General features: G+C 42.2%; 1 protein-coding gene across 4 annotated transcripts in view; it reads left to right on the top strand.

Moving 5' to 3' along the window:
- slco2b1 (solute carrier organic anion transporter family, member 2B1) overlaps positions 1–23279 on the top strand; it is a 205535-nt gene that overhangs the window by 60657 nt on the left and 121599 nt on the right. For all 4 annotated transcript variants that reach the window (XM_042076135.1, XM_042076136.1, XM_042076137.1 and 1 more), the window contains one exon: positions 22212–22342. In XM_042076135.1, the coding sequence (XP_041932069.1) occupies positions 22212–22342 (131 nt within the window). The remainder of the gene's footprint in view (positions 1–22211; positions 22343–23279) is intronic.

A 23279-nucleotide genomic window follows, 5' to 3' on the forward strand; every position in this document is an offset into this window, starting at 1 on the left:
ACAGTCTAGCGACGCATTTCATCAAGGCCCATTTGAACATGTCAGTTATTTGCACCACTGGTTAGATGTAAAACAGCATTTCGTTTCAGACTAGGCTACTGTTACTTAATTTGTGCATTAACAATAACGTTTCAGACTACTGTTACTTAATTTGTGCATTGACAATAAAGTATTACATGAACTAAAGATGACACAAATCTTATGTAGAAGAAGAAACATTCACAAAAAATCCATCCATCCAAAAATGACCTTTGTTTTTGATAGATGTTGAAAACGGCATGGAACTGACAGAGATGTTTTTGTTTATAAATACATAAAAAATAAATAAATAAATAACATTATGCTGATACCTTTTGCTTTTCCCAAATACAATGTAGCCTACAGGTGTAAGTGACCTTTCATCAATCCAGTTGCAATGGATGAACTGTGATGAACTGCCCTACTTGTGATTGTTTAGAGATTTTAAAGGTTTTATAACAATGCTACATCTTCTTTGGCTATTCTACAATCTATTCACCTTTTCAGCACCAGTAGGCTACTTTCTGTGCAGCCGCACACACACACTCAGGCATGCCAAACAAGCATACACAAAAGTTTCAAGAGTGGGGGATGGAGTAAAATATGGAGACAAATTGAAGTGTGATTTATTTTCGCGGAACGGATGTACAGGACTGAGCGGCGGTCATATTTTGTACCGCTATGCGGTACATCTAGTTTTGAATGATTTGTCCAAGTGGGAGCATATAGAGGTTAAATAATAGTGGCCCCAAGATCGACCCCTGGGGAACACCACAGGTCAAGGACGTTGGTGTTGAGGTACAGTTTCCGATGGCAACAAAGAAGCTCCTTTCTTGTAGATATGATTTTAGCCAGCTGATAACTATGCCTGTAAATCCAACCCAGTGTTCTAGTCTGTGTAGTAAAATATTGTGATCAACAGTGTCAAATGCTGCACTAAGGTCCAGTTGCACTAGGACTGATGTTTTACCTGAATCTGTGTTGAGGCGTATGTCATTGGAAACTTTAATGAGAGCTGTTTCAGTGCTGTGATTTGCCCGAAAACCAGACTGAAAGTAATCAAAATACCCATTTGATGTTAGGAAGGTGGTTAATTGATTAAAGACTACTTTTTCAATAATTTTGCCAATAAAAGGTAGATTGGATATGGGCCTGTAATTGTTTAGCATGGAGGCATCCAGGTTATTCTTCTTGAGAAGTGGCTTTACAACAGCTGTTTTCAGTGCCAGACAGCAGTGATACATTTACAATTTGAAGGACATCCGCCGCTATGAGGTGAAAAACAGTTTTGAAGAAATTCGTAGGCAGAGTGTCTAAGACACATGTGGAAGAGCTGAGATTCTGTACCGTTTTTTCCGTGTTTCGTAGTCTATCAAGCTGAACTCTGACCTCAAGTTTAGTTTCCCTCTGTTTGTTGCTGGAAGTTCAGGTTGTTGAATTTGTAATTGAGCAGATATGTTGAGTCTGATTTTGTCAATTTTACCTTTAAAAAAAGATGAAAACTCATTGCATTTATTAGTTGAGAGAAGTTCAGGCGCTAATTGTGAGGGGGGATTTGTTAACTTATCAACAGTTGAAAATAGAATACGAGTGTTATTTGAACTTCTATTGATAATGTTAGAAAAGAAAGACTGTCTTGCTTTGCATATTTCAGAGTTATATGTGCGGAGCATCTCTTTATGGATTTCATAGTGGATCTGAAGTTTGTATTTACGCCATTTTCTTTCAGTCTTCCTACACTCTCTTTTTAGAAGTTTAACTGCTGGATTTTGCCTCCATGGTGCTTTCCGTTTGTCCTTAACTTTCTTGAATTGTAATGGAGCAATGTCATCCATAATGTTTGCCATTTTTGCATTAAAGTGATCAAATAAGTCTTCAAAGTCTGACAGTTGACTTGACTTTAGTGAAAGTGCTTGCTCAAAGAGAGCACTTGTCTGATCATTTATGATTCTCCTTTTTACCATCATAGCTGTGTTTTGAGTGTGTGGGGACATAGACACATCAAAGAACACGCAGAAATGATCAGATAAGGCCAGGTCTTTAACAGCTGTAGAGACATCGAGACCCTTTGTGATAACAAGGTCGAGGGTATGGCCGAGAGAGTGTGTTGGCCCCTGTACATGCTGTGTTAGGGAGAAAGTATTGATTAGTGCAATGAATTCCTTGGCATAATTGTTTTCAGGATTATCCACATGCAAGTTTAGATCCCCTGATATAATAAGACAGTCAAACTCTATGCAAACAACTGATAGCAGTTCACCTAGCTCTTCAAGAAAAACTTTAGCTGAATGTTTTGGAGGCCTGTAAATTGTCAGTAAGAAAATCTGAGGAGAAGACTTAATGCATGCACACAGATATTCAAATGAAGTAAAGTCACCGAATGACGACTGATTGCACTGAAAAGACGTCTTGAAAATTGTGGCTATCCCCCTACCTCTTTTATTTGCTCTGGTACCACTCAAGAAACTGAAGTTTGGGGGAGCTGATTCGATGAGAGTAGCAGCACTGTTTGCTTGATCTAACCATGTCTCAGTTAAAAGTAAAAAATCAAGGTTGTGTGTGCAAATTAGATCATAAATTAAGAATGATTTGTTTGAAAGAGATCTGATATTTAGGAGTGCTAGTTTTGCTGTAAGTGTTGGGGAAATATGATCCATGGGGGAAATCTGAGGTTGATGTGGTACGGGTAGGAGATTGGACTGGTTTACCCTATAAGCTCGATGCATTTGTGTTCTATTTCTTGTCAATACAGGAATAGAGAATGTCATGGGCTTACTGGGTCCCGGCATGTTCTCAAAACTACTGTCAGTACCATTTATATTGCAGGGACCCTGAGAATATCATGCAATACAGTCATCATATAATTGTCCCTTGCTGCTGCCATCTGTATTTTCCACTGCACATTCCATGCTAGTTGCTACTACTTAAGAGATCCTTCTAAACGGGGAGGGGGAGGGCGAGGGGGTGGAGGTGCCCTTCGCTTCTTTGGTGCTAATGATCTAGTAAAACTCTGCATGGGTACTGGTAGCAGTCTCTCCATTCTTGCAGGGAACATCATGTGCTTGGGTGGGGATGGTGATGGGTATTCAGGGGATCCTGTGGAGTTTGAGTGGGTGGTGGGATGACGGGGTGGGGATGGTGATGGGAGATTAGGGGGGTTTGTGTGGCCTGGGGAGTTTGATTGGGTGGGGATGTGATTGGGTGTGGGTGGTGATGGGAAATCAAGGAGGTTGGGGTTGAAAATTGATCCAGAGTCTCCATCTGCCTGCTGAGGTTCTGGGAAGTTTGTTGCAGATGCTCCGCTTTCAGCAGGTATTCCAGTAGTGTATTCCATGTTGTTGTGTCTTTGTGGTGACAAGGAGACGACGGAGGTGGGGAGGGGTATTGATACTGGTGTTACAACATGACCCTTCCTTTCTGATATCCTCTCAGCAGCTTTGATAGGTGCCATCTCCTCATGCTCATCACATCCATTTGTTTGCTGAGATTCCAGGGAGTTTGACGCCAGTGATTGACTGAGTCATTTTAGCAGCACCCATCTTATCTTGTCCAGTGGACATGGCTTGGCATTGTTGAGCTGGTTGTTTATGTTTCTCCAAGGTCTGCATTTCAGTGGAGGCTAGCGGGATGGTTATCAGAGGGCCCCACAGCAGGGGAGGTTGGGCATATCTCTGTTTCAGCCTGTGCAGAGTGTTTTGGTTTAGCTGAGTTGTTGAGGTCATCCGCTTGTTCCGTCTGTATGGCCACTGAGCGCTTATCAGAGGCTCGGCTCAAGGCTGGCAGAAAAAATGTTGGGTGCAGGAGAGAGAGGTGATAGTATTCGGTTAAGATCTTGGCCCCAGTCCAACTCAGCTCTGTGCTATTTGGTCTGAAGTATTCCCTGCGATTCCAAAAAAGGTTAAAATTGTCAATAAAATTCATCCCAACTGAAAAGCATGTTTTTGCGAGCCAGGTGTTTAAACTGAATAGTCTGGAAAATACAAAGCTTCCCTCTGCTGGGAGTGGGCCACTGATGAAAATTTGTATTCCAAGCTCATATAGGGCCGAGAAAAGTTCCTTGAAATCTTCTTTGACATACAGCTGTTCTCTGTAGATGTCATTTGCTCCAACATGCACAATGATGCGCTTGATAGTTGCATATTTTGACACCAGTTCTGCAAGCTTGTTTTTTGTGTCAGACACTGAAGCATTTGGGAAACAACATACAATCATCCTTTCCCCATTTATATGTCTCACAGCAGAGTCGCCTAGAACGAGGGTTGTGGGATGAATAGGTGTCGAGTGCTGCTTATTGTCTGTGCCCATCTTTCTATTGTTGTGGTTTGATCGCTGCCTGCTTTGGGTCTGTTCCCTGGGAAATTCCTCTCTCATGTCCCGGAGGCATTCAAATCTGTTCCATAGTGTTAGGGGCTGTGGGCTTCCCTTAGGACCACAAGCCCTGTAGTAGTTTGCTGATCTGTCTGTATTTCTGATACGAGGCCTGAAGTTAACATCTGAATTTACTGGTGTTGAGGTAATTACAGTTCTTGTATTACGTTTTTTGGTCTGGCACCTTGTCTGTGCCAAGGCTCTGTACTCACATTTCCCTTTGTGAGGTCGATGCATTCTTCTGCTCTATTAGCAGTGATATTAGACTGCTGGGTTACATTCTCTGCATTTCCAGTAGTTGCTGTACTCACTTCATGAGATGCCTCTCGTAGTTCATCTGTCATTGATGGAAGGGCATGCATCTTTGATTCCAAAGTAGAAATCCTCTGTTCTAGCTCAGTACATTTTCGGCATGATCTCCTGGGTCTCTGGCCGGAGGAGCGCATTTTGTTTTAATCCAACTTCAAGGTGAATTGCCGTTCAGTTTTTGCTCGTTGACTTAGCTGGCTCATTTAAAGTAAAAAACTAACCACTAAAGTTTCAGATTTAAATGTACTGGTTTCACTGTTTTTGCTAAACTAGCTTGTAAATGAAATAAAATAATGAAAAAGAGTGGAAATTGCTAAAAGGATAGGTGAAGCAAGAGCAGTGTGAAATGCGTCCTACTCGCTTGAGTAGGAGAGAGAGAGCGACATTGAAGGCTGACTATCATCCTTTCTGGCAATGCAAGCCTGCTTCATGTGTCTGTTCATCGTCAATGTCCCTTTTTTTTTGCTATCATAGGCTAGCAGCGTGCTGCACTTAATGCACTGGACAAAGCCGACACATATGTTGTCACTGCCCACGACTTGTTTGAAATGGTTCCATACCTCCGACTTTCCTCCAGACTGGGTCAAGTTAATTCTCCTGTTTTTATTTTATCCTTTTATCCGAGGCTCTATGTTGCACCTTAGCTGCACAGCACAGCAGGCCCGTTGTGTGATGCGAGCGAGTGGAGGAGACAGTGAGCTGCAACATGTGTCAAGTCTTTTTTTTTTTTTTTACTTTGTGTAACTTTGTACACATTTGTTACTTAGGCCTAGGCCTACTCAGATAAATATATATAGGCCTATATTTTTGTTTATGGAATAGATTTCTCATCAGATTAGGCCAATAAAGCAATGATTTAAAAACAAAACAAAACAAAAAAAAACACAAACTCTCGATCAAAGGCCCGGCCCGGCCCGAGTATAGTGTCGGGAAATATCGGCCGGGTCGGGCTCGGGCAGAGAATCTAAACTCTATTTTGGATCCATAAAGTAGAATCAACGTTATTGTCATTTTAAAAACATGTAATATTTTGCAATATTTTTAACCCGACCGGAATGTGTCAAAGACGTTGAAAATATAATAGCGGGGGAAACCTCACAAAACAATGTTTTATCATACCGCTGTACAGGGATTTAGTTCACAAATATGTCACCTTTTTAAGAGTTGTAGTAGGTATGCGTACAGGAAAACTGGGCTAAACCCTTCGCATAGCAAACAAAAAGTTGTGAGTTGGATTTCTGTAGAGGCTGTGTACAAGACACATAAGCCTGCAAAACTCTAACTGGGCACAATGTAAGCAACTTCCCTGTGAGGATGAGGAATGTGCACCACTCTCAGAGAGGAGAGGAGTGGCCATGCCCATATCAGCAGCTGCCTCGCCATCTAGCAGACAGCTCCCCAGCCTGTCATCTGCATCTGTGGAGATTACCTGCCATCTGTGAGGAAGGTTCCCCAGCAAAGCCCCCTTGCGTAGGAAATCATTGTCTCCAGGGGAAGAGGGCTTGCATGCAGGACTGTGACATGCAGTCTCACTCGCCTGTCCTTTTTTGGATGGAGGTGAAAGGAACTGAACCAGCACTGCAGGGGACGTTCCCTTAGCAGACCTAATGGTGGTCATTAAACCTAGCATTTTCTGTACTCTGTGGGCAGTCACAACCTTCCCTAGCAGGAAATTCCCCAAGGCCCCCTGTAAGCTGTCTATCCTTTGGGACGTGAGACATACATTCATGTTTACTGAATTGAAGTTCAGACCAAGAAAATTCACCTGTTGTCAAGGCTGCAGATCTCTCTTCTTCCAGGTCACTGTGAATCCTAGGGACTGGATATGAGCCAAAGCCATCTCTATCTTGGAGTACCTGGTCTCGAGAGGGAACACAGGTCAGCCAATCATCCAAATAAGGGAGAACCTTGAGGCCCTTTCACTGAAGGAGGGTCAAAATGACTGACACCACCCGGGTAAAAATGATTGGGGCCAGTAAAAAGCCAAATGGACCTGAAACTGGAAAAAAGAAAGGGTCTGTGTTCTTATGGAATATGAGAATGCTGGTATGCATTCTCCAGGTTGAGGGTTTTTGAACCACTTTCCTGGACTAATGGACTGCATCACTAATTTTGTGTGGAAGGAGCTTCAGATACGTATTGAAGCGTCTAAAGTCGAAGATAAGCCAATGGCTGCTGTCTTTTTTGGGATTATAAAATAGATGGAGTAGAACCTAATCAGCTGTGAGCTGGGTGGCCCCTCTGAAGTTGCGCCCTTTTGCAGCCCTGTCCAATACATCTTGTGACCCTGGGTACCAGGTGTCATAGGTAAACTCATGAGCTCAGTTTTTATGGGCTCCTATATCTGTCTGTCCTATATCACGTGTCAGCTGTGATTGTGCTAACAAGGCGGAGTCAATGAAAGCCTTGGAGTCTCCCCCACAGTCTTGCATAAAGCCGTCAGAATAATAGCTAGGCCATTGCCCATATGGGCTGCCTGCACCGTGCCATTAAACGAGCGAGTGATCAGCTAGCAGCACAGTGGTAGCTACAGACACGCGAGCTGGCCCTAAAGATGTCCAAGAGGCTATCGCTTTCTCAACATCATCATGCAGGCTATGAGAAAACCCACTAGCCGATATAGGGCACAGTGTGAAGGTAATTAAACTGATAACCAACTCAAACATGGGGTGCACCAGTGAAACGTGGGGGGCAACAGTGATTTAGGGCACATTGTTTAAGATAGATAGACTGCACAATAGAGACAGTAGAAGATAAAAAAAACTAAAATACTAAAAAAACTAAATAAAACATCCACATAGTATGCTTAAGGATGATCAAGCATGAGGCGTTTGCAGTGATAGGGCAGGAACTGAGCCTGTAGTTCCGTATGCATGGTAAAGTGCTCTATGAGAGCGGGTGATGGTGCAAATAAATAAGTCCCACAGTGTAACAGTGCAAGAATAAAGTCTAGAGACCAGCATAAAATAAAAATGGACATATAAGAGAATAATGTAGACAAGTAATATATAAAGCTATATCAGTGCAAGAACAGGTTGAAGTAATAGGGTTACAGCCAATTGGTCAAGTATTAAATAAAAAGTATTAAGTATTAAGTACAGCCACAATCCAGGCTGTGGGAGGGAGGGAGGGGAGTGGGCATTACTTTGAAATGGCCACTTCAGTCGCGCATTACGCGGCGTGAAGCTGCGTGAAACTTTAGTACCACTTTCAGCCACTGTGCGTCGCTCTGCCACTGTACATCGCTCTGTCAGTAGCCTGCCTGCCACCCCTTCTGAAAAAGCAGGAGGCTACCTTTAAAGGGACACCAGGCAACGTTTTCGTGTTAATTAATCATCTTCGTAAGTTGGTATATGGTTAAATGACTCATTACAGGGCGAATGAAGACTCTCTCGCCCGCCCCTACTGCCTGTAAGAAGAATTTCCCACTTGCAAGTTCGGTGTATCCTACCTGCCGACCGAAGCAGGATCAGTTTACATCCTGCATACAGCACAGAGGCAGGCTAACGAAACTCTAGCGATTGTTGCAAACGTGTGTATAATGGCAGAGCCAGTGAAGAAGCAGCGAAAACCCTTGATGGAAGATGCAAAGAAAAGGAAAAGAGCTTCAGACCGAGCGAGGGGGAGTTTCGTAGAGAAAAAGCATCACGCTTGCCTGGTGTCCCTTTAAACATAATTGTTGCCTAAAGGAATCCCAGCCTACGAATTCAATGACAAAATAAATCATGCATAATTAAACATTACCTCGATTTAGGCTACTTGGGTAGCCTATGGCATAAGGCTTGGCTACACAGTGGTACCGGTGCCGCTCCACAAAACGAAAAAATATCTTAATTTGCTGTCTACGTTATTGTCAGTGTTGGGGGTAACATGTTACAAAGTACAATTCAAATTTCAGTAATTCGTTACGGTTACTGAATAACTGTAACATCCATCCTGCGTTACTCTTGATATCTCTAATATATTGACTTATTGTTTCCATAGGCATGCAGTGCTTGCTTGTTGAAAATATAGATTAGCCTAGACACATTATTTTATGGTCGAGATATGCGCAGGACAGAGCACGCATTCTCTCCTTGCACCGCTCTCCCTCAAACAGGTTGGCTTCAACCCGCACCTCCCCTACGCAAATCAAAACAGTGTCTTGTGCAAGAACTGTTCATGCAGACTACAACTGGCGCGGTGTAGCCTACACAACTTTGTTCAAAATTAATGCATTCAAGTTAACTTTGTAAAGTTAGTGTTATAGCCTACTTATCACAACGTTGTCAATCGCAAACGCTAATTTATTCTAACGTCTCTCTACGGAACTACCTGTTTAATTTGCGGAGGACAAAAGCACCTTTTTGATAATTGAGCCAGTAGAGAAATAACTGTTCAGAACTAATCTATAGCCTAGGGTAGGCTTCTGCAGAAAACAACGTTGTTGGCGATGGAATACTATCTAGCGGTGTTTTTAACAGGCTACGCAAAAGAGGCTTAGACAACTATGACCCACGTTTTGGTTTCGTAAATTAATTCTTACTTCTTGACTGCAATGTAGTCAATTGACTGCTTGACAGGTTATTTTTATTTTTCTGTACAATAAACAAATACATCTGCTTTATGCCGCAGAATTACACACTTGGCCAGCCTATAGAATGGGCACATAGAGAGAATAGAGAAGACACAAGAATCTGTAGGCTATTTGTGGCGGGTTACCAGCAAACAATGTTTAATGCATTAACTCAAGACTTTGAAGCCCAAAGCTATGAAGGCATATCTGGCAAGTTAAATTAATTATGATTAAATGCTACCCGGCCCGCAATCTGACCCGCCTATTTACATAACGTGCGCTTTTGGTTAATATAGCCTATAACATGCAGTGTAGCCTATCATTATTGAGCCTATGTAAAACCTTTACATAAACAGGAACAGAAAGCCCTCCTTAATCACGTCAGCCTACCCCTGACATCACTTATCAAAAAGGCTAGTCTACTGCACGAAAACAAGCGTTGAACTCTTACAACACTGGCTGGCTAACTTAAAAGATGCGTACACATATGGGCGTTTCAAGCTTTTCAAAAGTGCATGTGTTTGTCGTGTCGGGGTGTTCCCCAGGAGGTTTTTTGAAATTCTGTCCACTTAACACACCATTTTAACGCAGCTTGGGAGGGACATAAATACTTTTAGCCTACAGAACAAGCTGGCTCATGTGACGTGAACATTGGCTACCTCATGCATTATCACTATACTACCCTACATGGAGACATATCTCACGTTAACAATGGAGAAAACATAGGCTATTATTTGTGCGAATGGGTTAGCACAAACTTAGCTTTTGGTGAAGGGAGATGCTGATCACTAATTAATTTCTTTGCGCAACAGCCCATGTTCTGCGTTCACTCCAGTGAGACAAGTGAAATACATGTTTTTAAAGCCCTTTCATTGCCAGGCTATTTGCTACGATATTTACCTGCTATGCCTTCTGTTTTCATGGACAGCTACAGGAATCCACGTCATTCGTTTATCGTTGCTTCAATCCTACCCACGTATCTCCAGAGTTTGTAAGTTTGTCAGTCAGTTTCAGCCTCTCCTCTAGCTCATCTACACACCCATTGGAATTTATTTTGTTTTGTTACATTTTGTAACAAAATAAATAGTTAAATATAAGTTTTGTTACATTTTGTTACACTTTAGAAGAGAAGACAAAGGGGGCCTCTGGATGGATGTCATTGTAGAGCAGTGCGATGTGCTCAATTAGGCTAGCTCCAGAGTAGGCTATGACTGACGCCGCGAATACTGACACGGCCGTTTAATATTATTGATTATCATTATTATTATTAGGAGGCCCCTCATTGGTCGAGGCCCCTGGGCTGAAGCCCAGGTAAGCCCCTGCATTAAGGCGCCAGTGGCTATAGGCCTAGTCAAGTTTGCAAGAAGGAGACATAACGCGTGAGCATGCCACACTATCCACAGCTGTGGTAGCGGGGGCAGGAGGATTACTGTTAGCACAGGCTTTATATAAAATTCTTCAACAGAAGGCCTGCCTCGAATGCAGGCTTGCCCAAAATAAAGGCTTGTGGTTTGCGCAGCCTACAGTAAGTAGGCTAAATAACAGACCCGCCACAATTTGCGGTATGATGATTTTTTACAAGCAAGATGTTTTTGGTGCCCTACGCGCACTGCATGTTCTTAAATAACAATGATCATCAGTAATATTCAACCATTATTTTGTGTAAATGGGCTATGCATTAGGTTAGACACCAGGGGCCATATTCACAAAGGAGTTGAAAAATGACAACTCCTAAAGAGTGAAGTTGCAGCATCGGCGTCACTCCGCTTGCAAGGAGAGCTACTCCGCGAACCATATCTTTGATTAGAGCAGAGTTGGATGTAGGATCGATTGCCCTCGTTTCGCAAGGAAAACAGACCTACGTCGCCTTCTCCAACAATCAGTTCACTTTCCTCTCCTACTATAGCCGATCAACCGAGCACCAGCGCCGCAGCGCGGAGCTCCGTTCCTCCGGCATCTCCCTCTCTGTTCATGCAACACGTTTTTCAACTCCGCGTGCAGCCCACTACCTTGCCTTCCGCTACTGCGGCCTCTTTCTCTATTCCTAAACAGCTTTCCCCCTGCTCACTCAACTCAGCAAGTTATGGCAGCCTGCGTGCAGCCCACTACCTTGTCTCCCGCTACTGCAGCCTCTTTCTCTTTCCAGCTAATCAACCCTCCCCACTTTTCTCTTTGCCTACCTAGGGTGCTGTGCAACCTCCTTCCCCTTCCCCTGTAGCAACCGCGTCGCTACTTTTTCCCCTTTCCCCAGCCACCTCCCGCTGGCGCGAACCGCGTTCGAGCCCGCGTTTTCCCCAGCCAGGGACCGCGTCCCTAGTTCTCCCGGAATCCTCTCTAATGTGTTGCTGCTCATCACTTCTCTTGCCATTATAGCTACCGCAGTTAGCTACAGCAGCCTATTTTAATTGTGTAGGCCTTACTAGCCTACTAAACATTGGGGTGCATTAGATGTTGAACTTCACAACCGCATGTTTTTGGGCTGTCAATTTCAACATCTACTCTCTCCTGCAGCCCTCTATACAATTTGGCTAATTATTTTTCAATCGCATGGAAAGATCCCCCCTCCAGACTACGGACGCTCCGTTACTTGCTTCTGGTTTCAAACACAGCTCAACGCTGTTCTAACGCAAACCGGAATCCCAACAGGCCGTTACATATTTTATGGTGCAGCCACCAACGCGGCAAATAACAACCTGTCCGATCAAGCGCTCAAAACTCTCGCCCGTGGTCCTCCGACGCCTATCACTCTTATATCAGATCAAGTCTCTCTGATCTGAGGGAATTAGCGCACCACGCTATTTGATTCACAATAACGTTACATTTAATTTACATGTTGACAATGAGTAGCCTAGTTTTGGTTGTTGTTGGTTGGCATTATTGCATGTTAGTTATGCCTACAATGCAAAATAGCTTCCTCACGATTGGAAGCTCCTGTAGCCGCATAGGATTTCAAAACATGGCGAAATGCCACAAAAACCGGTTTGTGAATACCCTTTGGAATTATATCTCGAGCCTATTATAAGGTCCAGTGCGTTATGTCCTGGGATTCGGATGTGCTCAAAAAGAAAAGAAAAAACACTTTTTATAGATGGTTATGAGGAGCAATGTGAGAGAGAAATTTGATGATCATTGATCGTTGTTTTGGGACGTTAAGCCTTTTCCATAGGCGTCAGTGAAGGAGATTGAAGAATGACCATTTTTTTTATACGAAAATATTTCTTAACTACAAAAACTCAGTGTCTAAAAACTCAGTGTCATTCAGACTCAACCCTCTTGTTGTTTTATTATCTTTTTCGTTGTCGTTTGAACGTTGGCAAGCAGGCATGTTGCGGTTGCAATTTAAGTGAAATTTCTACAGTAGGCCTACAACATGCTGTTAGGATGGGCTACTGTCAATGTACTTGTACAGGTAAATGTTCAACAATTGCTGGTGTACAGGTTATATAATCAATTAGCTAAATCATTTGTCCAGCTGTTTAAACATTTTTTCGTGCTACATTCAAACGCAAAAGGTGCTTTGATATATTTTTCGTTTGAACGTCGGCAAGCAGTCATGCTTTGGTTGCAATGAATGAGGATAATTGCTTTTTTTTTGCATTATTTTGAATATGACTCGCTCCAGTCTCAACAGCACGTACTTTTTCCACACGCTTAGTTCTAACACACATAGGCCTATCCCCTCTCGCTTTCTCTCTCTCCATCCCTGCACACGGTGCTTTCTTAAAGGAGCTGCACCATTTTACAACAATTGCATCTACATTTTCATATTAGAATGTTTTGTCAAGTGTAAGCTTAAACTACCGTGATCAATTTAAGTTCCCGTGCCCCCGCTGCATCATGGAAGCAGTAAGTCAGTCGCATCAAAAATAGTAGTGGCACCCAAGTGACACCTTGTGGTTGTTTGTGTCAACTGCAGTTTGTGCCATTTCTGCTGAGAAAATGGGGATCGTGATTCATGAAGGAACCCGTCCAAACTTAACGGGGACCCACTGTAGGTGAGTTAGGAGTCCTCTTGACTTCTTTTAAACTGTCACAGAGGTGGGAAGGTGTGATTTGTTGGGGGCAGGGCCGGATTAACAATTCATAGACCCCTGGGCACAAATGTCTGATGGCTCTCCCTGCCCCCCAGCCAATGTGAATCGGGCGGTCAGTTAATAGGCCTATATCGTGAAGATTTTTCTTGCCATCTCAGGCACGAGCACATCTGTGAGGCCAAGCCTCACCAAGTTTGTTTACAACTAACATTACATTTAATTAAACTGCTTATAGGCTATGCCGAAATAGTTTTCAACATTTTGAATATTAGTGTCAGGTGAATTAGGAAATGTTCTCAAAGTACCCTTATGGCTGAAGGCTGCTTGGGATCCCCCCCCTGTCAAGCAATATAACCATACAAACGCGCGGCCTGCACTCATTGTTTCAAAAGGAGTAATTTCGGCTTTGTCGGAACTGGCCATTGTAGGCTACGTAAAAATAAACTTCCAAAACTAACGAAAAATATTTATCTTCTTTCATTTCAAACGTTTCCAAAAAGTTAAAAACAGATGACGTGACGCGCGTCATTGACATAATGCGCAAATAATATAGCCTAGATATTCCAATATATTCGAATTAGTGCTGTCAGTTAAACGCGTTATTAACGGCGTTAACGTAAACCTATTTTAACGGCGTCAATTTTTTTATCGCAAGATTAACGTTCTTTTTGGTGTAACAAACTTTGTCGTTTTTTCAAAAGCTGTTGCAACAACTAGTAACGTTAGAACAACTACAACACCACACTGGATCTAGCTAGACCGTGCTGCATGTACACGCCCCCTTTTAGGGGAAAGGGGGCTGTTTGGATAATGGAAACCATGCTGCATCTAAGTGGGGAGCGAAAAGGGCTTATAGGCCTACTTACTAAATCTTGAAACAAACGTGAATAAAAGGCACAAAATAAGGTTGGTGTAAGAGTTATATGTGTGTTTATGAGATTAATGTGACCATTATGTTCCTATTTTTTGCTCTTTCCAGTTTAGCCTACTAACAGGAGTGTCACGAATGTAGGCACAGTAAAACTGCCCGTGGCTGACTAAGTTCGGCAAGCTTAACTTTACATGTCATAACATCAACTAAACATAAATCACACATTCATTCTATCACTTGTAATATGACATTTTTCATTGCGTGTTTAGCTAAAGAATTAAACTGGAATTACCATAAACCACAGTGGCAACTTACAACAATTAAACAGTGTGGCCATTAGTGTCGTCACGATACAAAAATCATGATGCTCGATACTGAAACGATACTAAGGCGAAATCCTAAGATATCTGGAAAAGAAAGGACTCATACCTCCTCCAAGTGTATAGAGTCATTTGTGTTGAATTCGGTGCACTTTTGTAGTGTGCAGGTCAATTCTGGGTTCTAAACGTCTAAACTTACTACATAATTATTATTTTTTATAGTCAGTAAAATAGTAGGCCTACTATGTGTGATTAAATCCTTTATTGTTTGTTATAGTTCATTTACATTTTGTTGTGTTTTGGCAATAAAGTAGCTTTAAATAGCCAAACTAGGCTAGATCAAGGTCAGTGTTGAAATTACTGCATGCAAATCACTGAATGCTATGCAGAGGGGCCTAATCTTTAGACCGTATAGGCTACCCTAGGCCTTCCCGTGTTCATGGGATTTCTTTGACAGTTGCAAAGGGAAAAATGTGAGGATAGTCTTTGCGCCGTGTACAAGTACGACGTTCCAACCACTCAGGTCTTCGTCAGATAGGCCTACACCATTACCTGTTGCTATATATCGGTGTGCATTCCTACATTACGTCTATTTCTTTGATAACATGATTTGCTACCACGTAACAATAAGCCGCTATTATTATTAGGACTCAACACGCTTTGGTGGTATATATATGCTTATATAGGCATATATGCTGTGGGCTTTAATTAGCGCATTTCGGGTAACCCATCCTACATCTGGGCAATAATTATTGAACAAATTGCAGTCTACATGCCATGACAAATATTACCAGTAGTACTGACCGAACATGAAATAGATTGATTAGTGTTGCTAATGTTATTCTGGCGTGAACATTGCACTTTCATCACGTTAGCACCCTATGATTACAGCTCGTTAGGTCTCGTCAAAATGATTACAGCTCATTAGCCTATGTCTCATCAAAATTCATTGATTAAGGAAGGTTCGCTTTATCCCAGAGAACCATACTCATTTCACTTAGGCTAGACTAAAACAGAAGAGAAGAACTTGGCACTAACCATGTAGTTGTGTTTTCTATGGACCCTTTCAAGAGTTCCATTATCAGCATCATAGTTGGCCGCACAAGACTTCCTTTTTAACATTCCATATGTTATCTTAATGCAGAGGAAGTAGATTGGGGCCCAAATAGAATGTTCAAGCATTGTTTTTGTTTACCTTGTTGAAAGGGTCCATAGCATATTCGTTAACCTGTTGTTCTTTGAACTCTTTAAAAATGTTGGGATATGTCTGCGAGGTGTTTAGCAAAGTTCCATGCGTAGTCTACTGCTTTTAAATGACTTTGAAACATATTTTACAAACGGGCCTCTGTGTACCTGATGGCTTGCCTTCACTATTCATGATGTATCCGAAATAGTTCCAGTCCAGATTTCACATCACCTTTTGTTTTATCCACAACGCCGACGACTGTCGGGCAAAGAACTATGTTGACGTTGCTGCGCACTCACTCACTCAGAGCTGCCTGCTTGACGCGCCCACTTGCCTATATGCGTGCAAGGAGCAGAGAGCAGCAGTTCAGACAGACACAGAACGTTATTATTTTAATATCGAAGTATCGATTCTAAAAACGTCGGAAATCGTATCGTTTTTTTGCGTGAAAAAACATTGTGATACCTTTTTAGTATCGATACACCGTGCAACACTAGTGGCCATTAGTAAACATTGACCTATATCAAACCTGCATTAGCATACTCATCGCTGTCTTAGTCCTACTCACTTCCACTCTGCCATGTTTTTGGTTCACGATAAGAAAAAACGAAAGCATCGACATGGGAGAGATGGAGACTTGACCGCTGTCGGGACACTGTTACAACTTCACTGCCAGGGGAAAAAACGCTCACACGGAGTAGGCCTACTGGTGGCCAGTAATGTCTGATGCCCTCCATTATGTTCCTGACTCTTCTCATACTTTTCTTTACTCTTTTTCGCCTCATCTCATCCTCGTTGGGCCGCCCACAGAGCGGTCCTTGTGTACTTGTGCCAGGGCAGCCATCCCAAACCACTGGGTCCGGCAGAAGACAGTGAGGCCAAGGAACCTACATTTTTTCATCCTTTCTTTTCCTTTACCTTTTTCTAATGTTGTGTTCTTAGTACTTAGATAATTCAGGTTAGCTTAATGTGTCTCTTCCTTTTACCATGTAACCAATGTCATATTCAACAACGTTTCATTTCAACATTATTCTCTTTTCATTTAAAATTATTATTTATGTAAAATTATGTAAAAACGTCATTTGAACATTATTCTCTGGTGTTCCGATTTCCATTTCTATGGGACAGGTGTTTCTGTGTTAGAACGCTAGTGTTGTGATGATTCTGCAGATCAATGAAACCAATGCTTGCGCCAACTTTCATATCGTGTGTACCAGTTAACGTCTGGGACCAAAACAGTCCTCACATTAGCCATATTGACAGGGTCTAGTCATAAACAACATACCTCTGAACTTACGCCTGATCAACTCAACCAATGGGGAGAACCGCCTAAAATAGCCTACATAGGAGGCTAGGGTTATATATGATAAATAGGCAATACGTGCAGCTTCACCTGTCAATGAGGTCCTTGCAACTGTAAAAACATAGTTTTTTTTTCAGCGTGAAAAGTAAAGGAATGCCTTAATAGAAAATATAACGTCCTGTTACTCAGGGTTCAACTGCAGGAAGCAAAACATTAGGAGAGATCTCGTCAATTAAGTTTTTATTGCCAGACATATTTTGCCAGACATATTTTTACCCACCAAAACTATACAATGCTTTTCATAACTATTTTAAAAGTAGCCCATCATTAGCCAATAATAAAGCTCTTCAGAAAGCTGCAGAAGTTTGGAATTTCCACTGCAAGTTCCATTCAAATGGGATTAATGTGACCATTATGTTCCTCTTTACAGTTTACTAACAGGAGTGTCACGAATGTAGGCACAGTCAAACTGCCCGTGGATGACTATAACTAAGTTCGGCAAGCTTAACTTTACATGTCATAACATCAACTAAACATAAGTTACACATTCATTCTATCACTTGTAATATGAACGTAGCCTTTTTCCTACAACTAGGTGAGATAATTGGCTATGCCTGTTACACTGAAGTTCCACAGTTAGCTAGCTAGCAAGCTAACCGTTTTACATGGGATATGGTAAGTGTAGCTAGTACGTGCTGAATGGGTTGCAATGTACATAGTTTCGACATGAGTAAGTTGCATACACATAATTCTTCATAACTGCCGTGTTAGTAAAATGATTGTATGGCCTGTAAATTAATAACTAGATGTAACGTCAAGGTGTGATTAGGCTATCTGTCTTTCCCATTGGAATCAGTGATATAATGTTAACTTGTTTTCCGCTAAAATGGGGCGTGATGCAGATTAAATGTATCTTTATGATGATGCGCCTTTAGTAGGCTACGTAAAGGCATGCTGCACACACTTGTTTGGGCTTACGAGCCGGCCAAAGAGTAGATTCGTATAATAAACACCAACGCAGTTCTGAACTCCTGGTCAGCTGAATTAAATTGCTGTGGACACCGATGCCGACATGAGTGCGATGCACTCTGTTTTCGACATTCATTTACTGTAGGCTACATTAGATTCCATTCTTTTCAATACAACTCTGCACACCAGCAGAGTTTGCCGCCGTGTAAATCACGATTCAGTTATATTTGGTCGACGACGCTCCATAAAATCCATTGTTCATTGCGTGTTAAAAACTTCGGCACTGATGTGTGTGGCAAGTGACAGTGCACCATAGACTGTAGGCCTATAAAATGGCAGCACTCATGTCGAAAAGTTCCTTATTTTCAACTGAACTCAAAGATAATGAATATAGTATTTTATGTTTGTTATGCCCTTTATTAGCTATATTTCTGAAGAATATATTGTGTTGCCTCAGGTCTGCTGCACATTTGATTTGAAATAATCAAATAGACCTACGTCTTAAAAGTTAAGTTAATGAAGTAACTTGCTTTGCTTTCATTTGAATCCTAATCAAGATACACAATAATTGCTTTATATTGTTAACATGGACTCCTGGAAAGTTCGGAAATGTAAAATAATAGAATTTTAATCATGCGATAAAATATGTGATTAATCGTGATTAACTATAGGAATTCAGCGATTAATCGTGATTAAAAATTTTAATCGTTTGACAGCACTAATTCGAATACATGTGTTTATTTTAGAGGGAAAATTTGAACGTAATTTTGGAGCAATTTTGACAGCCCTAATCCACTGTAGGCTACGCCCATCGGCTATTACTGTAACATCTTCCACCTAGCCCCGGTGAGTGGGGGTTGTTATTAGGTTGGATTTTGTAGTTAGGCTACTGCAAATGTAACACCCTCGTTTCTATGAAACTGGAAACAACTGAACCAGGAGACTTTGTCACAAGACAAAACAGATGTCTCAAAGCCCATTAGATTAACGTGAGCCTGTGGTTTAGATTTGTAAGACAAATTTGGTTAGACTAGGCTAGCTAACTTTACACTGACACAACGTAACAATGCTATGAAGTCGCGGTCAACATTTTTTGATCACCAAGTTGAAATTTCCAGCTCAACCACAAATAATTCCGATTCTTTTTAATATCATCCAATAACTAATTAAATGTGGATTTAATGTTGATTCTAACTCGGCCTACTTAGCAACACCACTTAAAAGTTCAACGAAGAGTTGCCATTGCTGCTGCTGTGCTGAAGAGATGTGGACGGCAAGGCAGGGCATGCTCAATGAAAATAAATTAACGCAACGCAACACAACACAACACAGACCCCGCTTCTCTCGCGTCAGTCACTGAAATGAACGCAACACAGAACCCACTTCTCTCGCAGCAGTCACTGACAGTAGCCTATGACCGTAGCCTAGAATAAATGCATGAGGAAAACACTTCCCCATGACAGACATCTTAAAACACTGAAAGTTAATATTTTGTCACTAGCAACATACATCTGTCCTTTGTCAAATACAGTTGCATGTATAGCTCTGAACAAAACCGTTCAAGAGTTATTTAAAGTCGAACGTGTGTTTTGTTTCATTCGTCCCTCCTGGCTGGGACAAATGAAACAGCATGGGCGACCTTAAATTATGTAAACTTCCCACGACTTCAATATTTGACAACATATCATGAATGGTACTTCAAGTATGTGTTATTTTAGATAGATTGCTGCTGGGCTATATGTCTTGGTTCATGTCTGTTAGCCTGCAAGCGTGTATCTTGCGGTTGCATCCATTACAAACAAACATGCAATGTGAACGTCTGGGATTGGGGAGAGCACTAAATGCTCTACTGAATAAGCACAAAGTCAAACCTTTAATAATCAAAATAAACCGCTAATGAAGCAGTTAACCAAATATTTCTTTATTAGGGCAGGGCAGGTATATTTCTGGCTATTAAATTATTTCTAAACCAGTCTGCTAAAGTCTGTAGTAAAGTCTGTGTAGGGTTTTCCAGGCTCCATTTCTTTTTAAGAGACACCCTGCTCACAAGAGATATCTGCCGGTTGTTTGGGTTGTTGCAGCGTCGTTGCAGCGTCACTGGAAAAATACAAATTAAAGTCGCGTGATCCCGCGTGATGTTACGCGGGATCACCACCCTCCACCCTTAAGTGAAGCATTGAACAGTTCAATGGCCCTGGGGACAAATGACTTCCTCAGTCTGTCAGTTGTGCATGACGATGAGCAACGTCTCCAGCTGATCAAGCTCTTCTGCTTTATAATAGTGCTGTGGAGTGGATGACATTCATTGTCCAAGATGTTGATCAGTTTGTTCAGGGTCCTTTTGTCTGATATTGAAGTGATGCACTCCAGTTCGGCTCCCACGACAGAGCATACCACAGCATAGAAGAGAACACTGACAACAACAGACTGGTAAAACATCCTGAGGAGCTTACTGCAGACATTGAAGGACCGCATCCTCCTCAGGAAGTACAGCCTGCTCTGCCCTTTCTTGTAGAGTGCCTCAGTATTGGCTGACCAGTCCAGTTTATTGTCCAGGTGTAAGCCCAGATACTTGTAGGTGTTTACCACCTCCACATTGACCCCATCAATGGAGACTGGTAGCAGAGTGGGCTTAGACCTGCGGAAATCCACCACCATCTCCTTGGTCTTTGAAGTGTTGAGTTGAAGGTGATTGAGTTTGCACCATTGCACACAAGTCCTCCACCAGGCTCCTGTACTCCTCCTCTTGCTTGTCCCTGATACACCCCACAATTGCAGTATCGTCAGAGAACTTCTGCATGTGGCATGACACAGTGTTGTAGCAGAAGTCAGATGTGTACAGGGTGAACAGGACTGGAGAGAGCACAGTTCCCTGTGGAGCTCCGGTGCTGCTGATCACAGTGTCAGAGAGACAGTTCTTCAGCCTGACGAACTGTGGCCGCTGGGTCAGGTAATCTGTAATCCAGGATACCAGCTGAGCGTCCACACCCATCTGCAAGAGCTTGTCTCCCAGTCTGAGGGGTTGGATGGTGTTAAAAGCACTTGAGAAATCAAAGAACATGATTCTCATAGCACTTTTCCCCTTGTCTAGGTGAGAATGTGTCCTGTGTAGGAGATAAATCCACGCCCACTTTCTCCTGATATGCAAACTGTAGCGGGTCTAGTGCATGGCGTACCTGGGGTCTGAGTATGCACCAGTCTCTCCATTGTCTTCATCACGTGTGATGTTAGTCCCTTTTCGAACACCACTAACCACTCGGTGAGTTGCACAGTTTTAAAAACGAACGTTAAGGGTTGTTTTAAGGACATGTTTGTGCATGCCCATAGCCAGCCACTCTGAAACAGTCAAAGACGATTCAAAATGAGTCAGAAAGTCGAGACAGGACCCATCGTCAAAATTTCGGTGTCCACCACTCTAGTGCATCCAAGTGCTAAATACCGGAATTATATTATCAGCCATTGCAGGCCCAAAAAAGGCCCAAACATGATCCCATTCATCTAATCTTTCCTAACGATCCGCTAGCTGCCCACCCCATAAGCAGGCCGTCAAAAAAACGTGTCTCTGTAGGCAGCCTAGGCTATGAGATCTGCACACAAAAAAATTGCTGCCAAGAAATGCTGCCAACCACTCAAAAGCAAAATATAGTGTTCCAACCAATAACCGACGGGATGTGCGTTCAGGAGATTTTCAATTGCACAGGAGGGAGGGGGAGGGAGTAGCGAGCTAGCTCTCTGTTTTGTTTGAACGTCAACAGAAGTGACATTACCCTGACATTGCTGATACAACCATTAAGTCCAAACTGAAATCATGACATATCAGGCAAATTTACTGACCTGGAGGGCTAATATAATTGAAGTGGCATTTAAAGAAATATCCTGGCTTGAACTAGTGTAGACTTTGCTATAAAAAACTATTCATATTTAATTTTTCATTCTTCTTACATTCAATGAAGTCTCTCAGAGGCTAGTTCTGTGTTTGTGAAATGGAAGTGTTTGTGAAATGGAATTATCTGAAATGCAATGCACAAGGCTTCAATTTGTCATTTTATATTTAACCTAATCTTGACTTTGCAGCAAACACTGTTCATTTGACAGTCTAAATAAAAACTTCAATGAAATTTCCCAATGAAAGCTTTTAGCTTTTAGTCAATAACTAGGTTTAATCTTTGTACAGGAAGCTGGTTATCAGTCTTTAGTTGTTGGTCTTCACTCATTATTAGTTAGTGGCATTAGTTAAAAGTATACCATCATCATTGTGAAATTATTTTCTCTATTCAGATGATATAAGAATAGATAGAGATGATCCAAGATGGATTGGCGCCTGGTGGTTGGGATTCCTAGTGGCTGCTTCATTCCTCTTTCTCAGCTCCATGCCTTACCTTTTCTTCCCAAGGACAATGCCAAAACAGGTAAGACATTCATTCATTTAGCAGACGCTTTTATCCAAAGAGGTACTGGGTTCGAATCGTGCCTGAGGCATAATGGCCAACATTTATGAAATGTGCGTATGACATAAAACAGGCCATAGTACAGTAGGTCCAGACATGAGCTCAGTGTGGAGCAGAGCTAGCCTGGTTAGCACGCAGACCTTCTTAATTGGAATTGAGAGTCTGGACAAGCCATAAGTAAGGGCTTAACTAACAGTGAAATTAGACTTAAACTGGTATATTAAACTCTTACCAAATTGTTTCAGAAGTGCAGCAATCTTAAAAAACGAAGGTTTTACATGCAGTTGTATACTCAATTCCGAAGAAATACACCTCCATGCCAGACTAGCGATTGTATTTGCATGCCCATTTGCATGCTCTTGGCCACGAACCTGCAGAGCAATCCCAAATTTGCCAAAGGTTTGTATGGGTATTCCCAGGCTAGAGCAGAGCGAGTCTGTGGCATCATTAACCTCTAGACAGGAGAATGTGCTGAGTAGAGGTAGAGCAGATGAGAGGAGGGTCGGAGGCAAGTGGGTGGAACGTGACCATCGGCGGAGGAGCAGAGGGTTGCTCTGACAGACTGGCATTAAGATGAAAAAGTGATAGATGGAGAGGTGCCACCATGAAGGTAACTATGGCACAGTTTCGAATGAGAGTCATCAAGCTATTTGCCAGCTTTGGGCAGCGGACCAGTTGGAGGTGAAATTAATGTGGGTTCCATTTAGAAGTGGCCACTTCATTCACGCTTTCCGTGATTCACACAGCTGCGTGAAATGTATTACAACTGGGGTTGTAAGTGGGTCGCAGGAGATTTTATTTTGGTCCCCAGCAAAGCCTAGTGACAATTTATGTTGTGTATGCTGCGTTCCAGTGCCCATCCAAACCAATGGGACGTGGGACTTATCCTACCTGAAGT

This window comes from Alosa sapidissima, chromosome 21, assembly GCF_018492685.1.
Source record: "Alosa sapidissima isolate fAloSap1 chromosome 21, fAloSap1.pri, whole genome shotgun sequence".
NCBI lineage: Eukaryota > Metazoa > Chordata > Actinopteri > Clupeiformes > Clupeidae > Alosa > Alosa sapidissima.